Here is a 22,237-nt window from a genome sequence, read left to right on the forward strand (position 1 = left end):
CTACCACTGTTGTACCTAATTTATTTTTGACGTGAGACTCTATTAAAAGACAATTATGTACTCCATCGTTGCAGCTGACTAGATGATCCCTAAGGATCGTATCACTCAAACCTATATTTTATTTTTGAATTTAATTTTTACTCAATAAAAGCTGTCTCTCTATGCCTCTCATCGCATCCTAGTCCAAATCCGGTAATGCCTCCCTGAAATTTGTTCAACAGTCTCATGAAAATCGTAAGTTACGAGAAATTTATTATCAAAATCTTACTTCAAAATAATCTTGATTTCATATCCGTTCCAACTCCGGCAAAAATCATTAAATCCGGTTTTTGCAAATCCAAATCGGCAAATCCATACTCATAATACTTTTAGGGAGCAGACCCAAATCATTTTAGGCGCTCGATTTGACATATCGGAAGAAGGATCTTTGTTATGCAGGTTCTGGCAATTACAAAGTTTGAAAGTGAGAAATATTTTCATGTCATACCATACATTCACATTTCCGTATTCGCTTACATAAATTTCATTCCATAACACCATATGCCCTGGCCGCTGATAGCTTGTTGCTTTTGTGTGACGACTCGAGCTCAAAGTGTATACCAGGAATTAATCGAATGCAATTGTCGCACTGATTCCGAGATTCCGTAATTCTGCTGCTTCGCTGCCGCCCTAAGTTCATTTCCCGTGCTAAATTTTCACAAGCACACACAAGCATATTCCTTTATTGAAAAATCAAGATAGGAAAAAGTTGGACTATGCTTTCGAACAGAATTAATAATAAAAGATTACGTAGCGGCGCTGATAGGCCGAGGCGGATTTTTCGAGATACGATTCGCTCTAATTGTGGTGGATGATCGCGGTCTCGACAGCCTGTTCCAAAACTCGCTCTTGACCGGGTCCTTCGGCGGCTCCTTGGGCTTCGGTTTGATCTGGGGCCGTTTCCTAAATTGCTCCTCTCTACTTGGATCGTGTTGGTGACGATCTAGGACTTCGGCGATGACGCACTGTGCCTGTCGAGTTGATGCAATATTTTAACTTTCATTGAATATTAAGATTTTATTACATATATTACAGGGTTGTGATGACTCATTGGTTGGTTGGTTTGTTGGTTGACTCGACTCGAGTCATTTTCACTAAAGACGTAAATGGTTGACTCGACTCGAGTCATTGTGCATGACTCGAACCAAGTCATATGACTCGAGACTCAGATGGCCAATACCGACATTTCATTATAATTTCGAAGAATAGTAAAGCAACCACACTATTGGGATTTCGTCTATTGGTACTGATACTTGAAAATGCGACCAGAAACTGCTAAAAGTGAAGGAAAATTAGTATATTATAAATGTGAACCATTCGATATCACCAAACAGAGTTATAAAAAGTGGGTTTAACAAGACTTCAACTGGAAACCGCGCAGTCAACATAATGACTTGAACTCGGAGTCGAGTTATAATACCATGACGCGGACTCGACACTTCGCTCGCTGACTCGGACTCGAACTTGACTCGGTGGTGAATTGAAAATGACTAGAGTTGACTCGAGTCAAAACTATAAAAGTGAGATTGACTTGTGACTCGGAGCCTTGTGACTTGGTTACAACCCGCTTAGCGTCCTCAGATGGTGACGAGAAAATGCATTTTGTCTCTGAGTATATAGCGCTTTGATCGCAAGATCCCATTTCCCGACCAACAAACGACTTCGACTTTGGAATTAATTCCCTACGTTCAATCCCTCGACATTATTAGAAGTTGACACAACAATTTGAGATCATTTCTAGCAAGGATCGTAACACAACAGCAATGACAAATGACAATGGCAAATGAGTTGATGACGTCACCGGACACGCCAATACCGACATTTCTAGAATAACAGATAGTATGGGAGAAATCCGCCCGGGTCTAGGGCTATAGAAACAAGTTGACTCTATGGAGTCCAAATTGCTAACATGTAAGCATAATCTCAGCTAGCGAGAACTCACCCATCCGTAAAATATTGCTGCTGTCCTGTGTACGTCCGGCACTTGACTTTGGGTTAGTTCGGATAATATATCCTGGGCCAAATGCGCCGAGGCCGCGGATATGTTGTTTGGAGAGCATATTGTCACCCGTCTCAGCAGCGATTCTCTTCCCATTTTGACGAGAAGCCGCGACACCGCTGTCCAATCCTATATAATAGGTCAATTGAAATGAATATATATCTCAACTCAACATCGCTGTTCGTTCATTCTATAAGCCAAATCCAATCCCATAAAATACACGAGACTGACGAGTTATGTTTCCATCTAATCTGTGCTCAGTCAAATGAAACAATGAAACACTACTGGAAGTTGTTGTCATTGAGTAATATACATATATGGCGTTATTTCTACTTCTACTTGAGTAGCAACACTGACTACTTTGACCACGTCTGGAGGTTTCATTGTGCTGTTTCGATACTACAAATAAATCTCTTTCCCTCTCTCTCTCTCTCTCTCTTTCTCTCTCTCTCTCTCTCTCTCTCTCTCTCTCATTGACACAGACCTCTAGAAAGGCGTCAAAAAGGTATTTGTTCACCTTTAGTTCCTTTTCGTTTTCCCCTAGCAGTATATACGTGGCAGTCATGATCGATCGAACGCAAGCGGGCGGATTCGGATACCGATGGATTTCCGCCAGTTGAGACCGGCTCATGTCGGACACGGACTTCTTCAGCCTTTCCATTTCCGACAAATGTTCCACAAGCTTCCTCGCCTTCGCAATTTCCTCTTTGAGATTCGCGTCGTCGTCTACCGCGTAGCCGGACAGCGAGGGGCTGTCCAATTCAACGAGGGAGTGACGCAAACGGGTATGGTCACGATCCTTCATGGCGTTGATCAAGTTGGTTTTGCATTGCTGTACAGTCACTTCGCGAAGTTGTTTCTTGGCTTCGCAGAGCAATTTGTCATCGTTCGGCTCCAAGCTCGATCCGAGTTCGCGTTTAAATTGGTACACGGCTTTCCATAGCTCGGCTCTAAAATATACATGACGAGTGTAGGATACGATGTACAATCTCAATTGGAAAAAAAATTATCGTCGGGAATACGTTAATTTTCTTTCACTGAAAATGTGACTCTGACACCACATAAGCATAGCCATGAGTGTTAGGGATGAAATGATGAAATTTGTGTGATCGAGGGCTACACCTACACAAAAGGGTTTTCTGGTAGTTTCAATCCAGGCCCACCGAAACTGGTAGCGGTGACGGCGAGACTTATCAATGAAATACTTCTCGGGGTTGTTGAATGTCTTCTGTTTACAATATTCGTGTGCAAATATAGTAGCCTACACGCATAGCACATTAGCTGATTTAGTGGTTGTGATACCTTTTTTCATCCCGAACTTGAGCTTAGCTCGAATGTAGGTAAAAATAAGATCACAATCCCATTTTCGGGATGCATAACATTAGCCAAAATATTGACACATTTTTCGAACAGGCCAATTTTTCTCTGCGTGACCCGCGGGGCACATGTCGCATACCCTGGTTTGTGGTATGACATGTTTTCTTATAATCCTCAAATACTGACCTATCGTTTTCAATCATCGCCGATTTCAGGCTTTCCCTCAGATTATCCCTGATGCCGATCCATGCCTTCTCTTCTATCTTCTCCTGTTTTTTCATCCTCTTCCATTTTCTCTCTGCTCGCCTGATAAGCGTCTGTGATTCCACGTTTCCCACTTGTTTCTCAATCTCGGACGGTACGTTGTAGGTTTTGCGGAACAAAGATATCGCCGACTCCAGTTTGCTGGAGCTATTTCCTTTCATAGCCCGTTTCAAATTAGATTTGACTCTACGTTCAGCGGGGGGTTGTTGCGCAGAATCGGTCTGCTTGGCGTGAGACGAGATCTTGTGTTTTGCGTAATCCAAAATAGCAGCAATCTGTCCGTCATACGGATCAAACTCTAGGAAATACGGCAAGGATTCTGCTTCAGCAATGGCACATGTTATTGCATCATGTCTGCACTCCATTACAGCTCTCTGAAGCTCATCTTTCACGGCTTTGATCTTCTGCTTTCTAGTATTCAGCACATGTAGAGCGCCGCTTGCTTTATGTCTCACAGAAGCTGATATGTCTAAACAATCCGCAACCGCTATTGCACGCTCCAATGACATTATCAAATCCACAGTTGATTTATTATTTGAAGCTCGTGTGGATAATCTGTCCATGTAGTCTTCCATCTTTTTCAATTCAGATTTGTAGCAAGCATCGTTATGTTGAAGTTGCGATAATTTTGCGTGAGCACCCATAATCTCGATGCCATTCTTCAACCCGACTAACTGCGCCCGCACAAGGAAATCTGCAATAACTTTCGCGTTTTCTGACCCGAGAGAACTCCTCAATCCCGCTCTAGTGGTTTCTACCACGTCCTTGTCCAATTCTTTGCCCGTGTGTCTCGATCGCAATAATAGACTGAAAGCGTCATCAATAATTTTATCTGAAGAATCGACTTTAATACTTTTTAGATCAATCAGCAATTCGTGCGCCTTCTTGAGATTCTTCGATTTGACGCACTTCTTCAAATGACCTAACATTTGCTTGTATCTATCTTCATTTGAGGCCCATGCTTCAACTTTCGTGTCCACTTCAACGGTTGAAGAATTCGGTGAATTGCATTCCGATGATATAGGCTCCTGCTTTGTTTTTTCTCCCGAGGATAGATGTTGAATGATCTTCTTGAAGTTATTAGCTTCTTTCGTGTGTACGATGGCAACTTCCTGCGATTTTTCATCTTCCGTTTGTGATCCCGCGGTACCAGGAATTGTAGTGATTGTCTGCATCTTATCATTGTTTTCGCACTTTATCGAATCTTGCGTCGGTCGTGTGATATCCTCATTCTTTTGTCTCTGCCACAGAGCGTCAATATGCAGTTCGGCAAGTTTAATCTTTGACTTTTTCTCTAGTTTCATTATTCTTTCTGCCGGGAACAGTTGCACAAATGCATCTCTTGCTGAGCAATAAGATGTGCTCAAATTTTGCGAGGATTGTTCGAAGTTGAAATGTAGTCCATCAGATGATTTTAAGCGCTGCAGGTCAAGGAGTGCCGATTCCAGCTTGTCAACTTGACTTTTCGCAGAGTCTTGGTCTTCAGAGAACACTAGTTTGAGGCGATATTCCATTGACGCGATTCTCATCGCTTTCTGCAACATTGCGAGCATCTTTTCGCTATCGCTGATTAGTCTTTCACTTTCATTTACCAGCTGCGAAATAGGTTCTTTATCGCTCTGACATAGGGATGATTGTTCTAACATATTGGTGTGTTTTCTCGTGAAGTTCTCTAAGTCAATGCTAGATTCAAGGATATCCGATGACGAATTCTCAAACAACTGCCTGAAGTCCTTTAGAAAATCCTTTTCTGAATAAGAACGCTCTGTCGCCGTGATCTCCTGCGGTAGATTCGTGCTGGTGGCATGCTTGGGACCATTAAGAAATTCCTTCATGTTATACAAACTGTTTAGTTCTAATTTTAGTTTAGCATGTAGTTTTCTCAAGGCAACTCGCTTGGCTCTAATTTCTTCACGCAGATGGTCGACTTTCTGGTTTGATTCCGTATCTGGAACTTCCGATCCGTTCTCATTGAGGTCTGCTTGTTGCGACAAGGAGATGTCCTGTTGTAGTGCGTACAGAAATATTAGTTGTTATGGCGAGAAACTATGGTGGTCCCGCCTATAATTCAATTAGGCATGCTATCACAAAAGGTACTACTCAGAAAGAACGCATCTTCAATCGACCACGATATCAAATAACGAACACGTGTTATTGTGGAGCAAAATAACTAACGCTATATACAGATAGGAACAAAAGTATATCAAACGCCAAAGGCTATAGAAATGGTATAGGCTATAGTATATATATAATATCAGAAGCAGCGGTCTAGTTGTGACCTGTTGATCATGATCTTTTCTTATTCTTGTTACGTCGTCGTTGACGTTCGCCGCATTGGCAATCATGGGAACTTGGACTTCGCTATGATCCGACACGCTGTAATGAAATCATTATATAACTATATCTGAAGCAAGAGGTCCTACATGTTAGCTTAACACAGTGTTTAACACGAAACGTAAATGCAAGCATATAATTTGATGCCAACGCTATAAAATATTAATGTCTGCAGTCAGTGTTGTTACAATAATAAATACGGAACGGAATACAGGCACGGAACTATCGGACAAGTTTCTTAACTGGCAAACGTGCCGGGTCACCCATTCTATGTAGCCACGCGCGATCAGCTGTAAGTCTACTCCACTATAGCAAAAGAAATACAACAATAAGAAGTATAATTCTCGATATTGAGTTTACTTTTTCTCTTCGCCACCAAAACGGTAATTGCAACATTGTCAGCGCAAAAATAAGCTCAACCATCAACTGAATATGAAACGAGTAATTCCTGTATTGCCATGTGTATTGTGTTATTGTGGGTTGTATTTATATTATTTTATCATCCTAACTATACCGGTTGCTGCTTAAATCAAGTTTTTCAATGAAAATGAAGTTTCTTATTTTTTTCAAAAGGGTAGAAATTAGTTTTCAAAATTTACAAAGGGGCCACTGTGTAATAAATATTGGGTACCTTGGGTACCTTGGTTTAAAATAAGAAACTGGAGGTAATTTATTGTATAGCAGTGTTTGTTCTCAACCTTTTTGTCTTCGCGGACCTCTTTTGGACCGTCACGGACCCCCACGGACCCCCAAAGTTTTAGTTCAAATTTCGGTTTATTACCAGAAGCAGAAAAACAGCAACAGAGTGACCATTCTTGAAAATAACACCATAGCCTACAATTTCTGTAGAATTTGGGAAGACTTTTATTATTTCAAAGTGAATTCTGTAATTAAATCCGATTCCACAGTGATATGTGGCGGCGAATGTAACAATAACGCGCATTGCTTCCGACGACACCTTTGGGTATGATCGCAAAATATATGATACCAAAATTGAGAAACAGATTTCTAGTGAATCAAACATATACCATCCAGCATAGGCATTTCTGTAGACCAGCTCATCTTTAAGTTATTTTGGAATAGCGGTCATGTATATCACAGGAGAAGATGGATTTTTGCAAATAGTTTTTCCAGAACATCAATACATCTCTTAACAGCAATGTGTGTATCAGTAGGATATTAGCAATTTGTCACTTAAAATGCGTTTGCACAGTATAGAATATTCCATCTCAGACGGTCATTTTGTTTATGTGAGTTATGAAGTTTTAGCGAAACTGTCTCGTGATTTCTCTAATTAAAAATACTACAAAGTAGTTTATCAACCATTTTGCAAATTTGGAGGTTTGGCGGACCCGCGATTGAGAACTGCTGGTATTAGGGTTGCAATTAAAACAAAAATCAATTTAAAACAAACAAGTTTAAAACAAGGCCCTCATTTAAAACATGTTTTTTATTCTTTTTTATGTTTTTGTAAAAGCAATGACGTCATGGATGTTCAATTGTGACGTCATAGTGGATTGACATTTACAATTGAAAATATAGGGTAAAAATAGCTCCTTTGACGAAATATATGTACTATTGCTGTTGAACCGACTATTTTGAGTGTTCCAACCATCCCATATCGATATACGTCGGCTACATCGGATGGTAATTATCCTTAGGCTCATACAACATGTTTTATCTAAAGTATTTACACAATTATGACATAATTTACAACTGAAAAAAAGACAATTTTGTTTTTCTTTAAAAGGCTTTTTTTTAATTATGGAAATGAAATTCTGCGCCAACTAATACTTTCCGTCGGATGGAAAAGAATAACTTTCCTAATGTGGTTTGCTGACTGAAGTCTATATGTTCTGGCTATTTAGCCGAACAATACCATAAGGCGGGCCTGTCAAACTAGATGCCGAATGTCAAAATCGGTGATGTTAATCAATTTCACCACATAGAGTATTATGAATATTTATCAACCTTTTCAAAATGCTGGTCTATGTTCTGGGAACATCAACTGCAGCAAAGCGTATCTGCCTATCTGGTGGCAAGGGTTATTGATTTATGATGAAGTCTTCCTTTTGAGTAATATTAGTTTTCGGATCGCAATGGGAGCGCAGTCTTTCTCCGGTGACCACGGACAATCGTCAATTCACCAATGACGATCAAACATATCAAGAGCGTGAAAAGTATAAATGGATGCATACCGATATCCTATTTTAATATAGGTAGCGGGAAAATAATTCGGAATAAATTCATACTCATTGTTAGTCTATTAGTGAAGTATATTGGAATATTCATGATTAGCATATTAGTGTATAAATAAATGGGAGAGATCTAGGAATCACACTGGCTATAGAATGTATGGAAGGCAGATATCAAGTACATTACTACATACACCTATAAATTTGAGTGATTGACACAGTGGTATAATATCTGAAATAGCTGTGTGTCCAATTTAACCATTGCTCATTAGACCGAAACAGAATCTCTACACAATTACGGGTATTGTGTGTACTGTACAATGTGTACTACAAACTGCGTGCTAACGAATGTACTTGTAATTAATTCACATTATCTGTTTACAATTTACGGATGAAAGTAGCCAACACAATATCCTCTTGTGCTTGCCTGTTAGTTGGGCTTTTGCTGAAGCTTTTTTCTGATTGCGAACTCCCATTCAAACGCCTGCTGGCATGGAGCGTCGTTGAATGCTGGCTATCTTTATTCTGTAAAAAGCGGTCGCGTTGCTGTTACCTATGTATCTGCAGATTTTGCAGGTCGATACTCACAACAGTAGATGTATCCTTGCATGGACAGGCAAATAACATTCCGGCTGTACCCATAATTTAAAATTATGTATATCTGACGGTAACAAATTTTCCTTTATGACAACTATACAGCGTCGAATCAAACGCTAGTCCGTATATAGCCCTGAGGCATACGGCGTTCAACCTCCTGCCCCTTACCACGCGTACGAATCCGCACCTTTTGTAGTTTTGTTGCTATTGTATCAGCGATTACGGACACAATGTTCCTAGCGCCGGTACGGGGCTCAATTTCGCGCACGATGAAAACTGATACAGCGATCGCAGTTAAATAGCTTGGCTTAATTGGATTCGGTTTTCAAGAGCAAAAAATTACCGGTTGTATGGACCGCCCATAAACGCCGATTTCATGGAACAATTACAATGGTCTGCGTCACCGCTCAATAGGTTAAATCTTGAGACTTTAGATGACCAATGACCATATTATTTATATCAGCATCGTACGACAATTTATTTTAGTGCTTGAAACGATTTCAATACTGTTGTACAGAATCTCACGATACAAAATCTTATGCGGCTATAATTGGCGCAGCAGTTACGGCCAGAATGCGATTCCGCGAGGTGTGCTGCCGGAAAGATCAGCGGCGAGAAAACCAGCTAACGAAGGGCTGTTTCGGTCGCGTCCGTGATAATAAGATAGTATCGGGACTAGACCACGTATTACAACGTTCACAAGAAATGGAAATTCTCAAATTTATTATAAATATACATCAAATAATTACTAGATATTTTGCACATCAAATCCCGATGTATTTGTTTGCTGTTGCAACGAGTACCTTGATAAAACTTGCCGCAAGAGCCATATATTTTCTTCTCGCGTACAAGCAGCTTAGCTGTGCCGATGAAGGCGAATAAATGGGTTAACGCTCAATTCTCTCAGGGATATCATTCGCAAAAAGGAAAATTTAAGCTTCAAAAACCATTGAATTATTTCTACATGTACCTCATGACCTGGACAACAAAGCCATTATAGCAGGGATGCCAAACGCAATTTGAGTCGCGGGCCGCATATAAACCTTTTGATCGCTGGTGATCAGTCCAGTGGTACCCAAAATAGTACCTCCAAATCCAAACCTTTCAATATCAGTAGGATGTGTCATTATCAAGCGACACCTTTATCCGTGAACAATGGAATCGAAAAATCGCAATGATTGGCCAATTGATTATATCTACTCACTGCATTATTGGGTAAAGAAGACTTTAGTCCGTGGTGTTATTGCTGTCGTTGTCGGTGCGATAGACGGAATTATTGCATAGTGACGCATGAAACAAATGCGACGGTCACATAAAACCGGAACAATGCGTTATCTTAAGTTGAATGATATATAATGATGGATAATAATGGTATATTTGCTGCAGTCCATAGTCTTAGAACATGACAATGCCGCGAAGTGTGAACCGCGATCACATTACACCGGAATATATCTTGGTAACGCCATCATGATTATCTCATAGATAAATCCCAGGAAGTGAAAACCCGATAGGACTTGTGCGATAGATACTATGTGTGTCATGTGAGGTATCGGTAGGAAGGAATGCATGTAAGATACTGTAACACAGGGCAAATGTCTTTATGATGTTAAACTTGTGTAATCTGACTCAAGAAGGTTTCTGTGCAATTCGCTGCGGATATCTTCCTTTCGACGGACCGGAGTCCACACGACCGTGGACGACTTGTTGACTGACGTACCAACGTATACTATGGCTCGTTATAGATAACTAACCTACGGTAGGTTAGTAATCTATAGTCTCGTACACCCGTATATCAAAATCACACGGACAGCTTTCTTTTTGTTCACTATTCCAGGACTAGTAAATTCATTGAGCCAATCAGACTAAAATGTAATGTCGAAATGAAAATATGAATTTTTACGTTGTATCACATAGGCCTACATTAGGGCTCTTCAAAAACGACTTTTTTCTCAAATCGCACTGGCTACTTGATAAAATTGTTAGGTTACCTCATTTAAGCCTACACACCAAATTTGGTTCAATTCCAAGCAGTAACCGCATTGCTACAGGAGAACAAAGTTTCTATTCATTATATAAAAATAAATACCAAAAATTTGAAAATTTTCTGTTCACCCCATGAAAGTGTTAGGTTGTCTATAGAAACGACGTTCACCAAATTTGGTTTTTTTCCAACCAGTGGATGCGGAGTTATTGCCCTCGAACAAAATTTGGATTTGGATAAAATAGTATTTACGGTGACCAATTCTTTAATTATTTATAATAGTGCACTACCATGGTGCCCACCGTAAATACTATTTCATTAAAATCCAAATTTTTCGACGGCAATAACTCCGCATCCACTGGTTGGAATTGAACCAAATTTGGTGAACATCGTTTCTATAGGCAACCCAACACTTTCGTACTATTACGTATTATTTCCTCTCGATATTTCACATCATATGCACAAATTATAGCATACCACATGTCTTGTCGGGTTGTAATTTCCTGTAGCCTACACCGTTTTGAGATACTACACATGCATGGACTTCAATCTATGTGATAACCATAACGTCGTTACCAATATACATGTTTCATTTCCTGTATCCTGATTCAAGATATCCTACTGACTTTATTCTATGTGTTATTTATAATTACTAGGGCAAGATTTTGTTGTAGTCAAATTCGTGGAAAGTTGCACTCATTTTACACAAAAGTTGCAGTAAAAAGTCGCATTTAGTTTTCGCAAAAGTTGCAACAAAAACGTGCAGTTCCTTGAAATTATTAGGGTATGAGATACTCGAATCGATCCGCATCCAAGGCACTGTAGCAAAACTAAGCGTTGGTGACTTCAGCAAAATCAATAGCCTGAAAAAATTGATCCAGTGAAAATACAATTTTCGCGGTCTTCGGCGGCCGGAATCTACGTCAAATCAGAATGGACTTCAAATTCAAACGTCAGTGAAATAATCAAGCGATCTATTTACATATAGTGCCAATTATTTCCAGTAAAAAGTTAGTTGCATGGAAAATCGAAAAAAAATTGCAAAAAGCTGTATGAAAAATCGAGAAAAGTTACAAAAATTGCGATATAAGATTCCCCCAAACAGCTTAAAGCAACATACTACATGATTTCTGAGTATTTAGGAAGGAGCCGGGTAGCTCTAAAAAGAAGTTGCAAAAGTTGCAAAAACTTGCCCTAATAATTACAAAGATAATTATAAAAATATATATTCCAATTTAGATACCGCGTGTACATAACCCCATATTTCTACGATATTATGTGATACCATTTTTATTCAACATTACATTTTGGGAAGCGATTCTTATATTGATTGACTCAATAAAATTACGAGTCTCGGAGACAGAACAAATAAAACTGTCCTGTTGTTGTTTATTGGTTATTGAAAGTAAAATTTGACGCTTATCACCAAAGGCCATTTGTTTACATCTAATTTGTTATCAAGATAAGGCTGATAGGTTATCAACACCGAACGGGTATAAACGGGAGAACTTGTAATGCGGTAAAGCGATAAACTGCTTACTAACTCTGTACTTCTCACGGCTTTATCTCTGAGAAACGCAATTTGCAGGTTATTTGTGATTTATGTGAGCCAATAGCCTACTGATACAGACATATTGCTGCTTAGAGATGCCATGTTGTTGTTTTTTTTAAATTGTTAGCAAAAATCTTTTTTCTCCTGTGATATAAATAACCGCAATTCCAGAGTAACTTCAAGATGAGGTGCTACATAGAAATGAGTAGGGTGGACGTTACATGTTCTGTTTCTCAATTTTGGTGCCACATATCATACCCAAAATTGTCGTCTGGAAGTATACGGGTAATTATTACATTCGCCACCACCTAATGGAAGTTCGGCACCCGTTCATGTCAAATCGACGGTGTGGATTTTCAAGCATGACCGGGCATTTCAAGAAAGAATTCGCTACGGAAATTCTTACCAATTTCTACATAAATAGTAGAAAAGTCATTTGGTTGCTCTTTTTCACTAGTCTACTGATAATATTTGCACTATAGGCAGATGACGGTTGAACGATAATTGAGGTAAATTTGAACTAAAACGGGGGGGGGGGGGGATTCGCGGGTTCCGTGGCGCTCCAAAGGGGGTCCGCGAAGACAAAAAGGTTGAGAACCACTGGTGTAGACCGACTTCATGTTTGCTGGGCTCTAACACATGTAACGTATGTTCGGTGCTCGCGACGTATAGTGGTGCAGTAAAAGAGGTTTGGGAGTAGAAGTAGAGCTAACCAAAGTATTATAGGTTTAGCTGACTTGTCCGGTAAGTCCTGTCACCTGGGTGTGTGAGATCTTCTTAAAACACAGGTTATTCGGTGGCGGGATAGCGTAGTGTCATAATAAGAGGTCGACCGATTATCGACCTGGTCGATTGTCGAGGTCGAATCAGCGATATCGGCCAATGAAGACCGATATCGAGGTCGATATTTTATATATAAAAAATCAAAAATATTGGAAATTAAACGCTCCGTTTTCCCAATATCAAGAAATCGACAACGCGAAGGGCGATACGCGACAGATTGACCCTTGCAGGACGAGTTTAACTGGGTGAGCATGCAGAGAAACTAAGCTTCCTGCATTACCATCTACCTCTACTGTACTGATCTGCAATTCTGCATTTTGAGTTACCCCAAATTTCAATGCATGTTCACAATTAAGCTATAATTCTTTTCAATTTCAGTTTTCTCGGCCTGCAACGATCAATATCGGTCGACCTCTAGTTATGACCCACAAAGCTGCATTACTATGGGTTGCAGGTTCGAGTTCGACCGAGCTCGACTCCAGAATTCCTATCTAAGTGTTAGAGGTTTATCCAGGCTCCTCCTCGCCATATGAGCCGCATAAGCGGTGTCTTATAAAAGCCTAGAAGTAGGCAGTGCTACAAGTCGTTAAATACGGAATGAAAAATAAAACAATATCGGCCTGGTGCGAAATGACCAATGCAGACGAAACACCACGAATATCAAACAAACAAACAGAGGTTAGTCAAGGCATATACGAATATGTTTCAGACGTTGATGCAAGTGGTGTAGTAATGAATCACACGATTCTCTCGAATCATGGCGTTTTATACTTGAAGTAAATTACGACCGTATGTAATATCGTTTGTAGGGCTGGGCATAATGATTCGAGTACTCGAATCTGAATCGAGTATTAATTTGGATGATTCGAGTCGAGTAGTAAAACACAATTTTTTCGAGTACTGAAATTATACGCTCCTCGCAACTGAAAGTTAATTTACCAACGATAATTATAGTTTTGACACTATTTTCCACTGAGGAAGCCTGAAACCTTGATTGGCCGTGTCGCAGCATACGAGACATAGCACAAAGCTGCGAACGTTACTGGAAATAACACATTTCCGAAGTCATGATCAACCCGCAACATTGTCCAGAAGTGCAATGAAATCGTTATGGTTGAAAAAATACCAAAGTATCTTCAATGTGATGGATAACATGCGTTATGTTCTTTGTAGTGGCATAAAAGGTACATATTTGAACTTTAACATAGTACATGTTGCTGTGACGTCATAATGAGTGATACTCGAATACTCGACTCGACTCGAAGCATAATACGTGATTCAGAATCGAATCACTCAGGTACTCGATTTTGCCCAGCCCTAATCGTTTGCCACAATACGGCGTCAAAACACGACGCGATAAATATACGAGATATCAATTTCATGGTTGGACGAACAGGGATAGCTGCAGTAGCGACAATGTTACGGATACTGCATTGTACAATGTACAGTCGTCATGCAGATGCGGTTATCTCTTTTTTGCGTATTCGACTTCATTCGCTAAACATGATTGAGTTTACGACAACTATATATAGTGTGAACGGTGAATACAAGGGCTATTTTAGCGAGTCGAAACGCTGTTTTTAACTTCTTGGAGTCGGAGTTTTGAGTCGGAATTACTAATTGGAGGGTGTCATCAGATATACCATGCGTCACTGATTTAAGTTACGAAGATTCGGGAGTTGCAGTCGCATAGAAATGTTTAGATACAATTTGTACATGGATTCGCTTTCGGAATTTTTACAGTGATTCGCTTGTCCTATTTGCACGTAAGGTTACTTTTGTGTTTATGTGAATCGAGTCTCACAATCGACTGTTCTTTCTATATGCACTATATCAGGGGTATTTCGACACAACATAATATGTATGCAATATGTAGTATGCATGCATATCTGTATCATTTGACGTTCCCAATTTTCATCAATTATAGTATTACTGTGTTTTAGACTTATACTTATACAGTGATATGACAGGCAGTGGTACGTCAAAGAGTATGCTCCTCATACATGATTGATCTTATTCTATATGATATATTGGTTTAATCCTGCGAGAGAATTTTTCGCATTGAAATTCGTGGCTGTGTATGTGTATGCTGCAATCGGGGAGTCAAGCTGAACAGAAATTTGGCCATGCCGAGGCGGGAAGCGAAACCACACAACTGCGAGATATGTGGCAAGATGTTTCGCATGAAGCACCATTTGCGCGATCACATGTACTTTCACAACAACGAATTTCCCTTCAGTTGTACATTCTGCGATAAAAAATTCCGACAGAAAGTGCGACTACAGGAACACGAACGATATCACCACCGACAACATATATCCGAAACCATTGAAATATCGCAATGCGAAATATGCGGTAAGATATTATATGACCGCAAGGGTTTGAAACAACACATGGCCATTCACACCGGCGTCCGACCATTCGTATGTGACGTGTGCGGATTGTCCTATACGGGTAAATCATCCTTACGTAAGCATATCAAGCAACATCTTAAAGTTATTAGCTGTAAGATTTGCGACCTCCCGTGTGGTTGCGAGGCGCAATTGAGTACGCATATGCTGCTTCACGCTGGAGTGAAACAGCACAAGTGCGATCATTGCGCCAAAGCTTTTACGAGAAAAGAGAACCTGAGAATACACCTTCGCATACACGAAAGGGATTCGAGGTACGCCTGTGAGATCTGTGGTTGCGCTATGACGCAGACCGGCGAATTCAGACAGCACATGAAGCGACACACTGGAGAAAAGCCATTTGACTGTGCAGTATGTGGAAGGCGTTATGTTACTAAATGTGAACTGGAGAAACACATTGTCAGAAGTCATCGCGTGGACATTGGGGCGTAAAGGAATTTGAGTCACTTTCCAAATGGCGCAGCTTGTCAGCGACTGAGTACAACAGAATTTCGTTATCTGTGTGTTGTATGTTTATCTGGCCTCCTCCCCGCCATGTTGTTGTTGTTTTGTGGTATTTATGGTGTTTGGTGACTACATGGTTATTTACACGAGGCCGATATTCCTTATTTTTTTGATTCCGTATCCTTCCCGGGTTCCCGCCATCTGATCCGCGTAAGCGATGTCTTAAAAAGCCTACAAGTGTGGCGTGCTGCAAATCGGCAGCTATGGAATCGTGATAAGGAATATCGGCCAGGTATGAATACCATTGTTGTCGAAATACACCATTGTTTACTACAATTTGCGTATTTCAATTTAATTATCGCATGGTTTGTGCTAATCATCATTATGGATCGGCGTTTTTCTTTCTCGCATATTGTTCAGTCGTGATCTTGGTTCATAGTGTAACTGCAAAGTAAAGCCTTGTTATAAATTATACCTTCCGGCGTTGCGTATAACGGAATATATTCTTCACGACATTTTAATAGTTGATCAATGAGGAGTCTTGTGAAACATTACTTAATTCTATGAAGTGAAAACCCGATAAGACATTTGTCATACCTGGTAATCTGGTGTCGTGTAAAATAGAGATAAGAAGAAATAAATGTTATGATGTCTCGTGCATAATCTCTTTTGGCTACGCGTGTAATACAACGTATACATTCAATTCAATTCATGATCGGAATACTATTACGTCGTCGTATACGTTGGTCCAATAAATTTACAAGTCGTGGAGATAGAACAACAAAAAAAGAGTTGTCCGTCTGATCTTCGAGTACGCGTGTACTAGACAGGCTTCGTGGTACGTCAGCCAAAGAGCCGTCCACTGGCCAAAGTGCTATCTGTATTCGGATACCAAAATAGTGACGAGTCGTAGCCCAAAAGCATATCAACCTCATTTTCTTTGATTGTTTACATTAGGCTTACCATATTTTTGTGGGGCAAATTCCGGACACTTTTTAGCGCTCATTAGCGGATTTCAAAATGAGGTGTAACACATTGTCCGTCCATATGACGTCACACTAGCAAAGCATTGCTCATCAAGTGTACACACCAGGGGTGTCAAACTGAACTTGCGTCGCGGGCCGGATTGAAACCTTCAGAGGATTCGCGCGCGGGCCGGACCAGTCAAATGGTTCAAAAATGTTACCTCAAAATCCATGCCCGTGTTTTTAACTTGAATCATAGTCGTTTACAGCACTGAATTGCTATTTGTAGAAATGTGCTGAAAATGTGCCATTTTCCAGAATCGCGTCGCGGGCCGGATGAAACCGCATACACTATACAGGATCGGAGTGTAACATAGGTCATGAATTGGGCCATCTGTAATGTGGGCTCTAATGGGAGCGAATGTGAGCTCTGGTGATTGCTACTTGCTAGGGTCTGCACTAGATTCCTCCACGGGACGGATGAAACCGTCTGGCGGGCCGTGTCTGGCCGGTCAGGATTGTGTTTGTTAGGTCGGTGCGGCTATCTGGTTATCTGTATTAATCAGGTCCGAAACAAAATTTTTTCCGCGCCCTTCCGCCAAAAAAAAACACTGACTTTGGGCCCACCATAGGGTGGTCGATGTAACTTGTTGGACACTTACTATATGCATTTAGCTGTTAAATTTTATGTATGAATTCTGTCAATGTTATTGATGCTTCCATATTAGGCATCCGGTGGTTTCCAACCTTTTATGGTCGCGACCTCATTTCCAACTTGAAAATGTTCCGTGGCAAAGTTTAAAACTTGATAAGCTGATTACTAAAATACTTCAGCTTGCCTAAACTTACTCACGGCCTAGGGACCTGATTATACGTCCAAAGTCATCTCGATCACCAGATAAAGGCAAACGACCCCAAGATTTGGAACCACTGTCTGTGACTGAAGCATCAAATCGGCCTTAACCAACTCTAGGAATATACAGTTAGCTCATAATTGCGATTACAAACGGACTTATTTCAGTGGTTATTTACATTTATTTTGATCGCATTTTTGACGAGGGTGGTGCCTGGTGCCCATACTAATATCATTATACGTTGCATCAACTCGCGCGCGTCGCGAAGAAGAATTTTGAATAGCATAAATACGCTTTAAAATAATATTTAAAAATAATATTGTTTATGTGGATTTACGAAAAACTTTTGAGCTTGCTTCAAGCCTTCAAATTTCCGGACATTTGGGCATATTTTAGAAATTCCTCCCGGACGCAGATTTTTCAGTGAAATTCCGGACGGGTCCGGGAAATTCTGGACGTATGGCAACCCTAGTTTACATCAGGGGCTGTCAACTTCCCCTGTATAACGGGCACCAGTTTAACAGCAAAAGACGTTGCGGGCGCAGAACATTATCATCATGTATAGCAGTGATTCCCGAACGGTGGGGAATTCCCCACTAGTGGGGAATTCAATGGTTTCTGGTGGGAATAGACGCATTTGTTCAAACTTATATTCAGGACAGTCTACATATTCACGGAGACACGTGCGCAATTACCGTTACAAGTTAACTGCTCTGGAATGTACGTATCGAAAATTCTATTGCGTGTTGTTCACAAAGCCTTATTTTTTACTCTGGATCGCCAATCATGGCGTCACAAACGCATCCAGCACGACTAGTTGGACGTGAAATAACGCTTTCGCGAAATTTTGAGCGTTACTGGTATCGGTTTTATGTTGCAGTTATAGGCGATTGTATTGCGTACTGGTTTGATTGTGTGTCTTGTGTAGGCAAACCAGAAAATAGCTCCTCTGTGATAAAAAAAAAAGTGCTGGGTGGTGGGGAACAGGACCGTAACTGCCGCACCCCAAACCTCCCAATTGGGGGAGGGGGCAAGCTCGAAGAGGCCCAAAATTATTTCGTGAATTAACATAAATTTAGGTGGGCTATTTGTTTGAAAATTTATGCCACTTTTTCCAAAAAATTTTGCGCTGGATTCGCAATTTAATATTGCCGAATATCCGATTATTGGGTACCCATCCCCCACGAAAATACGTAGAATTTATAGAAATGGAGACTTCGCCGTCGGCCATCAATGCGCCACGACGCACCAAGGCATATGAAGTTATAGGCCATGTAACATGCAACTCCGAGAAGTGTACCAGAACGATCAACAGCGAGAAGACTTTGACCGATAAGGAATGGCCAAAAACTTCGATATATACAATATACATATATGTTTAATTGTCCATAGGCGGCTAAATGGCTGGCGCCAAATGTTCCTGTCCTGGCGATCTGAACTCCACAGGGTAAATGGTATCCCGCAGGGAAAAATTATTTGTCAGTAAAGCAATACCAATTTGAAATCGTGTGTGCCTTTTAGTTTTGGCGATTTCCATATCATTTGACATAGCAGATATAGGAGGTCACGAAATAGCATAATGTGACGAAGTCAATATACCAACGGGTCCGTCCGAAGATATTTAATTCTTATTTAGAGGCCCTACCTTTTCCAACACATCTTATTCCTCCGCTCTACCGATAAATCTGATTATGGAGCAGAGAGGGGATAAACAATTGATTACAAAATATATGCAATTCCCGGTCATATTGCCTAGGGATGGTGTGAACCTCTGAAAGGTTCAGGTTCGTGTGAACGCGAACCTTTTTGAAAGGTTCTGTGTGAACACGAACGTGAACCTCATGACGTCATATCGCTAAAATTCCAGTCCTATCTTTTCATGAAGTGATAGGCTTTGTACACGATACCTAGCGACAACTCGGGCCACATAATGCCACAGTACTGAAGTACATATTAGCGTTTTAAACGGCGCCAAATTTATCAACTGAGGCAATTAATTATATAATAATAATAATAATAATAAATATCTTCCGACGCTTTACCGACAATTTCGACGAGGACTTACCAGGGAATATAAGCTTACGACCTAAAAGTCTATGGGCCAGACCGGACAATGCATTCGGTGTCTGATTATTGCTACATGGATGTTGAGTAGAGTGTAAAACAGGTTTCTATAGGCCTACTTGCTCTTGAAATTTTAGTACAAGTTATACAGCGGTAGCCAACAGCTCAATCACACGGATTTGGTTCCAATGATACAGTAAACCTGCTATATTTGTTGCATCAGAAAACGATATCAATCTCATTTATTGGTCGGGTAAGCATCATTCGCTGACTACATGTAGTGTACTTCGCTCTTGATGTCGTGTGATTGCGGGCTATTATCGCAGCAGAGAGTCACTAAATTTTCACAACCGGAAAGCTGGATATTTCGAGCAAACTTTTGTAACAAAGCAAGTAAAGTTTTTGAGATTGTCAATGGGCATGCTCGTTTTGTGTTGATTTTTGATGCTACCAACATCATGCACATAGAGTGGCCCGCAGTTGAAATGCAATAAATTCGAACCAAATATGTATTAATTAAGTGAAAATTGTAATATATGAAAAAGGTTCACAGTGCAGAACCTACCAAGGTTCTGTTGTGAACGCGAACCTCTAAATTTCCGAGGTTCACATACAGAACACGAACGTGAACCTCACGTTCACACCATTGCCCGATTCAAACACGAATTATATAATTTTTTCGCGCTTCGCGCGTTTCGTCGAAATAAGGCGACGCACTAAACAGTAGACCCAAAGTAGCTGATAAGTAACTGGGAAAGACGTACATGCTCAGTGGGGCTGAGGGGGTTATGCGGGGCGAGTTGGGTTTATCACCCTGTGGGAGGCCCTGAGCAACGTTTTTGGCGGGGCTGACGAAGTGCTCTTACGGTCCTGGTGGGGAATGAAGGCTCGGTATAAATCTGAAGTGGGGAATGAAGACAAAAAGGTTGGGAACCACTGATTACAGGCTATTGATGGGCTACTATTAAATTTAGGCTACTTTAGCCTATTATTTACCAGTCTTATGCGGGTATTTAGTACATTTTTATGCCTTCTAAAGCATTAATGGACAGCGTTCGCAAGTTTGCAGTTGCTGTTTTTTGTGAGAATATCCATCTTCCAGCAGCACAAGTAAATCCCTTCATGGAACGTGCATTGCATTCGTTGCCAAGATGGTATATGTACCTTCAAACCCTTCCACCATAGAACCAAAGTCTCTATTATAATGCGTGAGCGAGCAAGTATAAAATTACGGTAACTTTTTCGTTACAGAGGCCATTATACACTTTGAGCTCTCAGTGATTGATACGAGAAGAAGCCTGGCGTTTCGGGGTCGATAATTTCTGAGCAAACAAATCAGCCCTTCTGCCTTTACTTCCGTGGCTGGTGCCCTGCACCAATAGTTACAGAAGTCAGCTTTGTCAAGTTGAAGTTTTTCACATATTATCCTCTCCCCACGTTTGCCCCATCAGCATTTCCTCTGGAAATATGTCCAGTTTGATAAAACACGCCTGGATAATTAGCAGAGATGAGCGGATTTGAAATTTTCATGTCCTAATCCAATCCAAATCCCAAACTTCAAATCCAAATCCAAATCCTAATCCATAACTTTTTTCTTATTCAAGTCCATGTCCAATCCTAATCCGATTCCTCCAACGGGAAATTCAGAAAAAATACTAATTTATGCAATGGAGGGATTCGAAAATTTTCTTTCACAACCAACGATTCACTTGATTCAAGATAACTTAGTAACCATAAGTACATAAATAACTGATCTGAATAAAGCTTGTCGCCATTCGCCACACGACATTTCAATCTCCCAGAAAATAGGTAAATCCAATCCAAATCCTAATCCGTTCTGAAAAAAATGTCTAATCCAAATCCAAATCCGACAAAATTTCACAAATCCTGTTTTTTCAAAACCTAATCCTAATCCATGCTCATCTCTGATAATTAGCTATGCAATGTGTGACAAGATGGTGGATTCGTCCAATTCTAGGCTAAAGTAGTCTACGTGGCAACGTGTTTCAGAACATGCGATAAAAGATCGACCGACACTGCTGTTAACATTCTGGTGACGGTTGAATCAGACAACTGTAGCTTCGAAATTTGTCCGGTGATGTTGGCCTTGCTGCTAAGTTCCGGAAACAGTGAATATTCGCACAGTATGTTAAAGTTTTATTGAAGTCACACCTTCTCTAGCAGATTCTTGGGTTTAGCGATATTCCAAGCAATTTTAACAATACCTTGAAATATGGATTGCCGGGCTTGACACCTAGTTAACAACGTTTTCTCTAACATCACGCGATATGTATAACTCCAGAAGAAACTACCGTGGTATCATTTTAAGCTTCTACTCTTCGTTACAACAACTGTTCTTCGACAAATATGACACATCGGTCTTCCATAACAGTCCCGTGGCAGAGTAGCAATTGCGTTCATAATGAAAGATGCCGTGG

At 40.5% G+C, this 22,237-nt stretch overlaps 1 protein-coding gene across 1 annotated transcript; it reads right to left on the reverse strand.

Moving 5' to 3' along the window:
• Positions 1-706: 706 nt before the first annotated feature.
• Positions 707-9,235, reverse strand: LOC145453893 (uncharacterized). The gene is made up of 7 exons (XM_080331860.1): positions 8,737-9,235; positions 8,576-8,673; positions 5,899-5,995; positions 3,542-5,622; positions 2,556-2,988; positions 1,982-2,167; positions 707-1,010 (listed from the first exon to the last, which is right to left on the reverse strand). The coding sequence occupies exons 1-7, from the start codon at positions 8,788-8,790 to the stop codon at positions 786-788; spliced, it is 3,174 nt and encodes a 1,057-aa protein (XP_080187986.1). The 5' UTR covers positions 8,791-9,235; the 3' UTR covers positions 707-785.
• Between the last annotated feature and the right edge of the window lie 13,002 nt (positions 9,236-22,237).

Source organism: Botryllus schlosseri, chromosome 13 (assembly GCF_051294905.1).
Source record: "Botryllus schlosseri isolate E-star chromosome 13, Bs_hap1, whole genome shotgun sequence".
Classification (NCBI taxonomy): domain Eukaryota; kingdom Metazoa; phylum Chordata; class Ascidiacea; order Stolidobranchia; family Styelidae; genus Botryllus; species Botryllus schlosseri.

Coding starts and splice junctions, on each gene's coding strand:
- LOC145453893 (XM_080331860.1), bottom strand. CDS start 8,790: ATGGGTACAGCCGGAATGTTATTTGCCTGTCCATGCAAGGATACATCT. Junction 5,996..8,575: donor AGCAAAAGCCCAACTAACAG/GCAAGCACAAGA, acceptor ATTTCATTACAG/CGTGTCGGATCATAGCGAAG. Junction 5,623..5,898: donor GAAAAGATCATGATCAACAG/GTCACAACTAGA, acceptor GCACTACAACAG/GACATCTCCTTGTCGCAACA.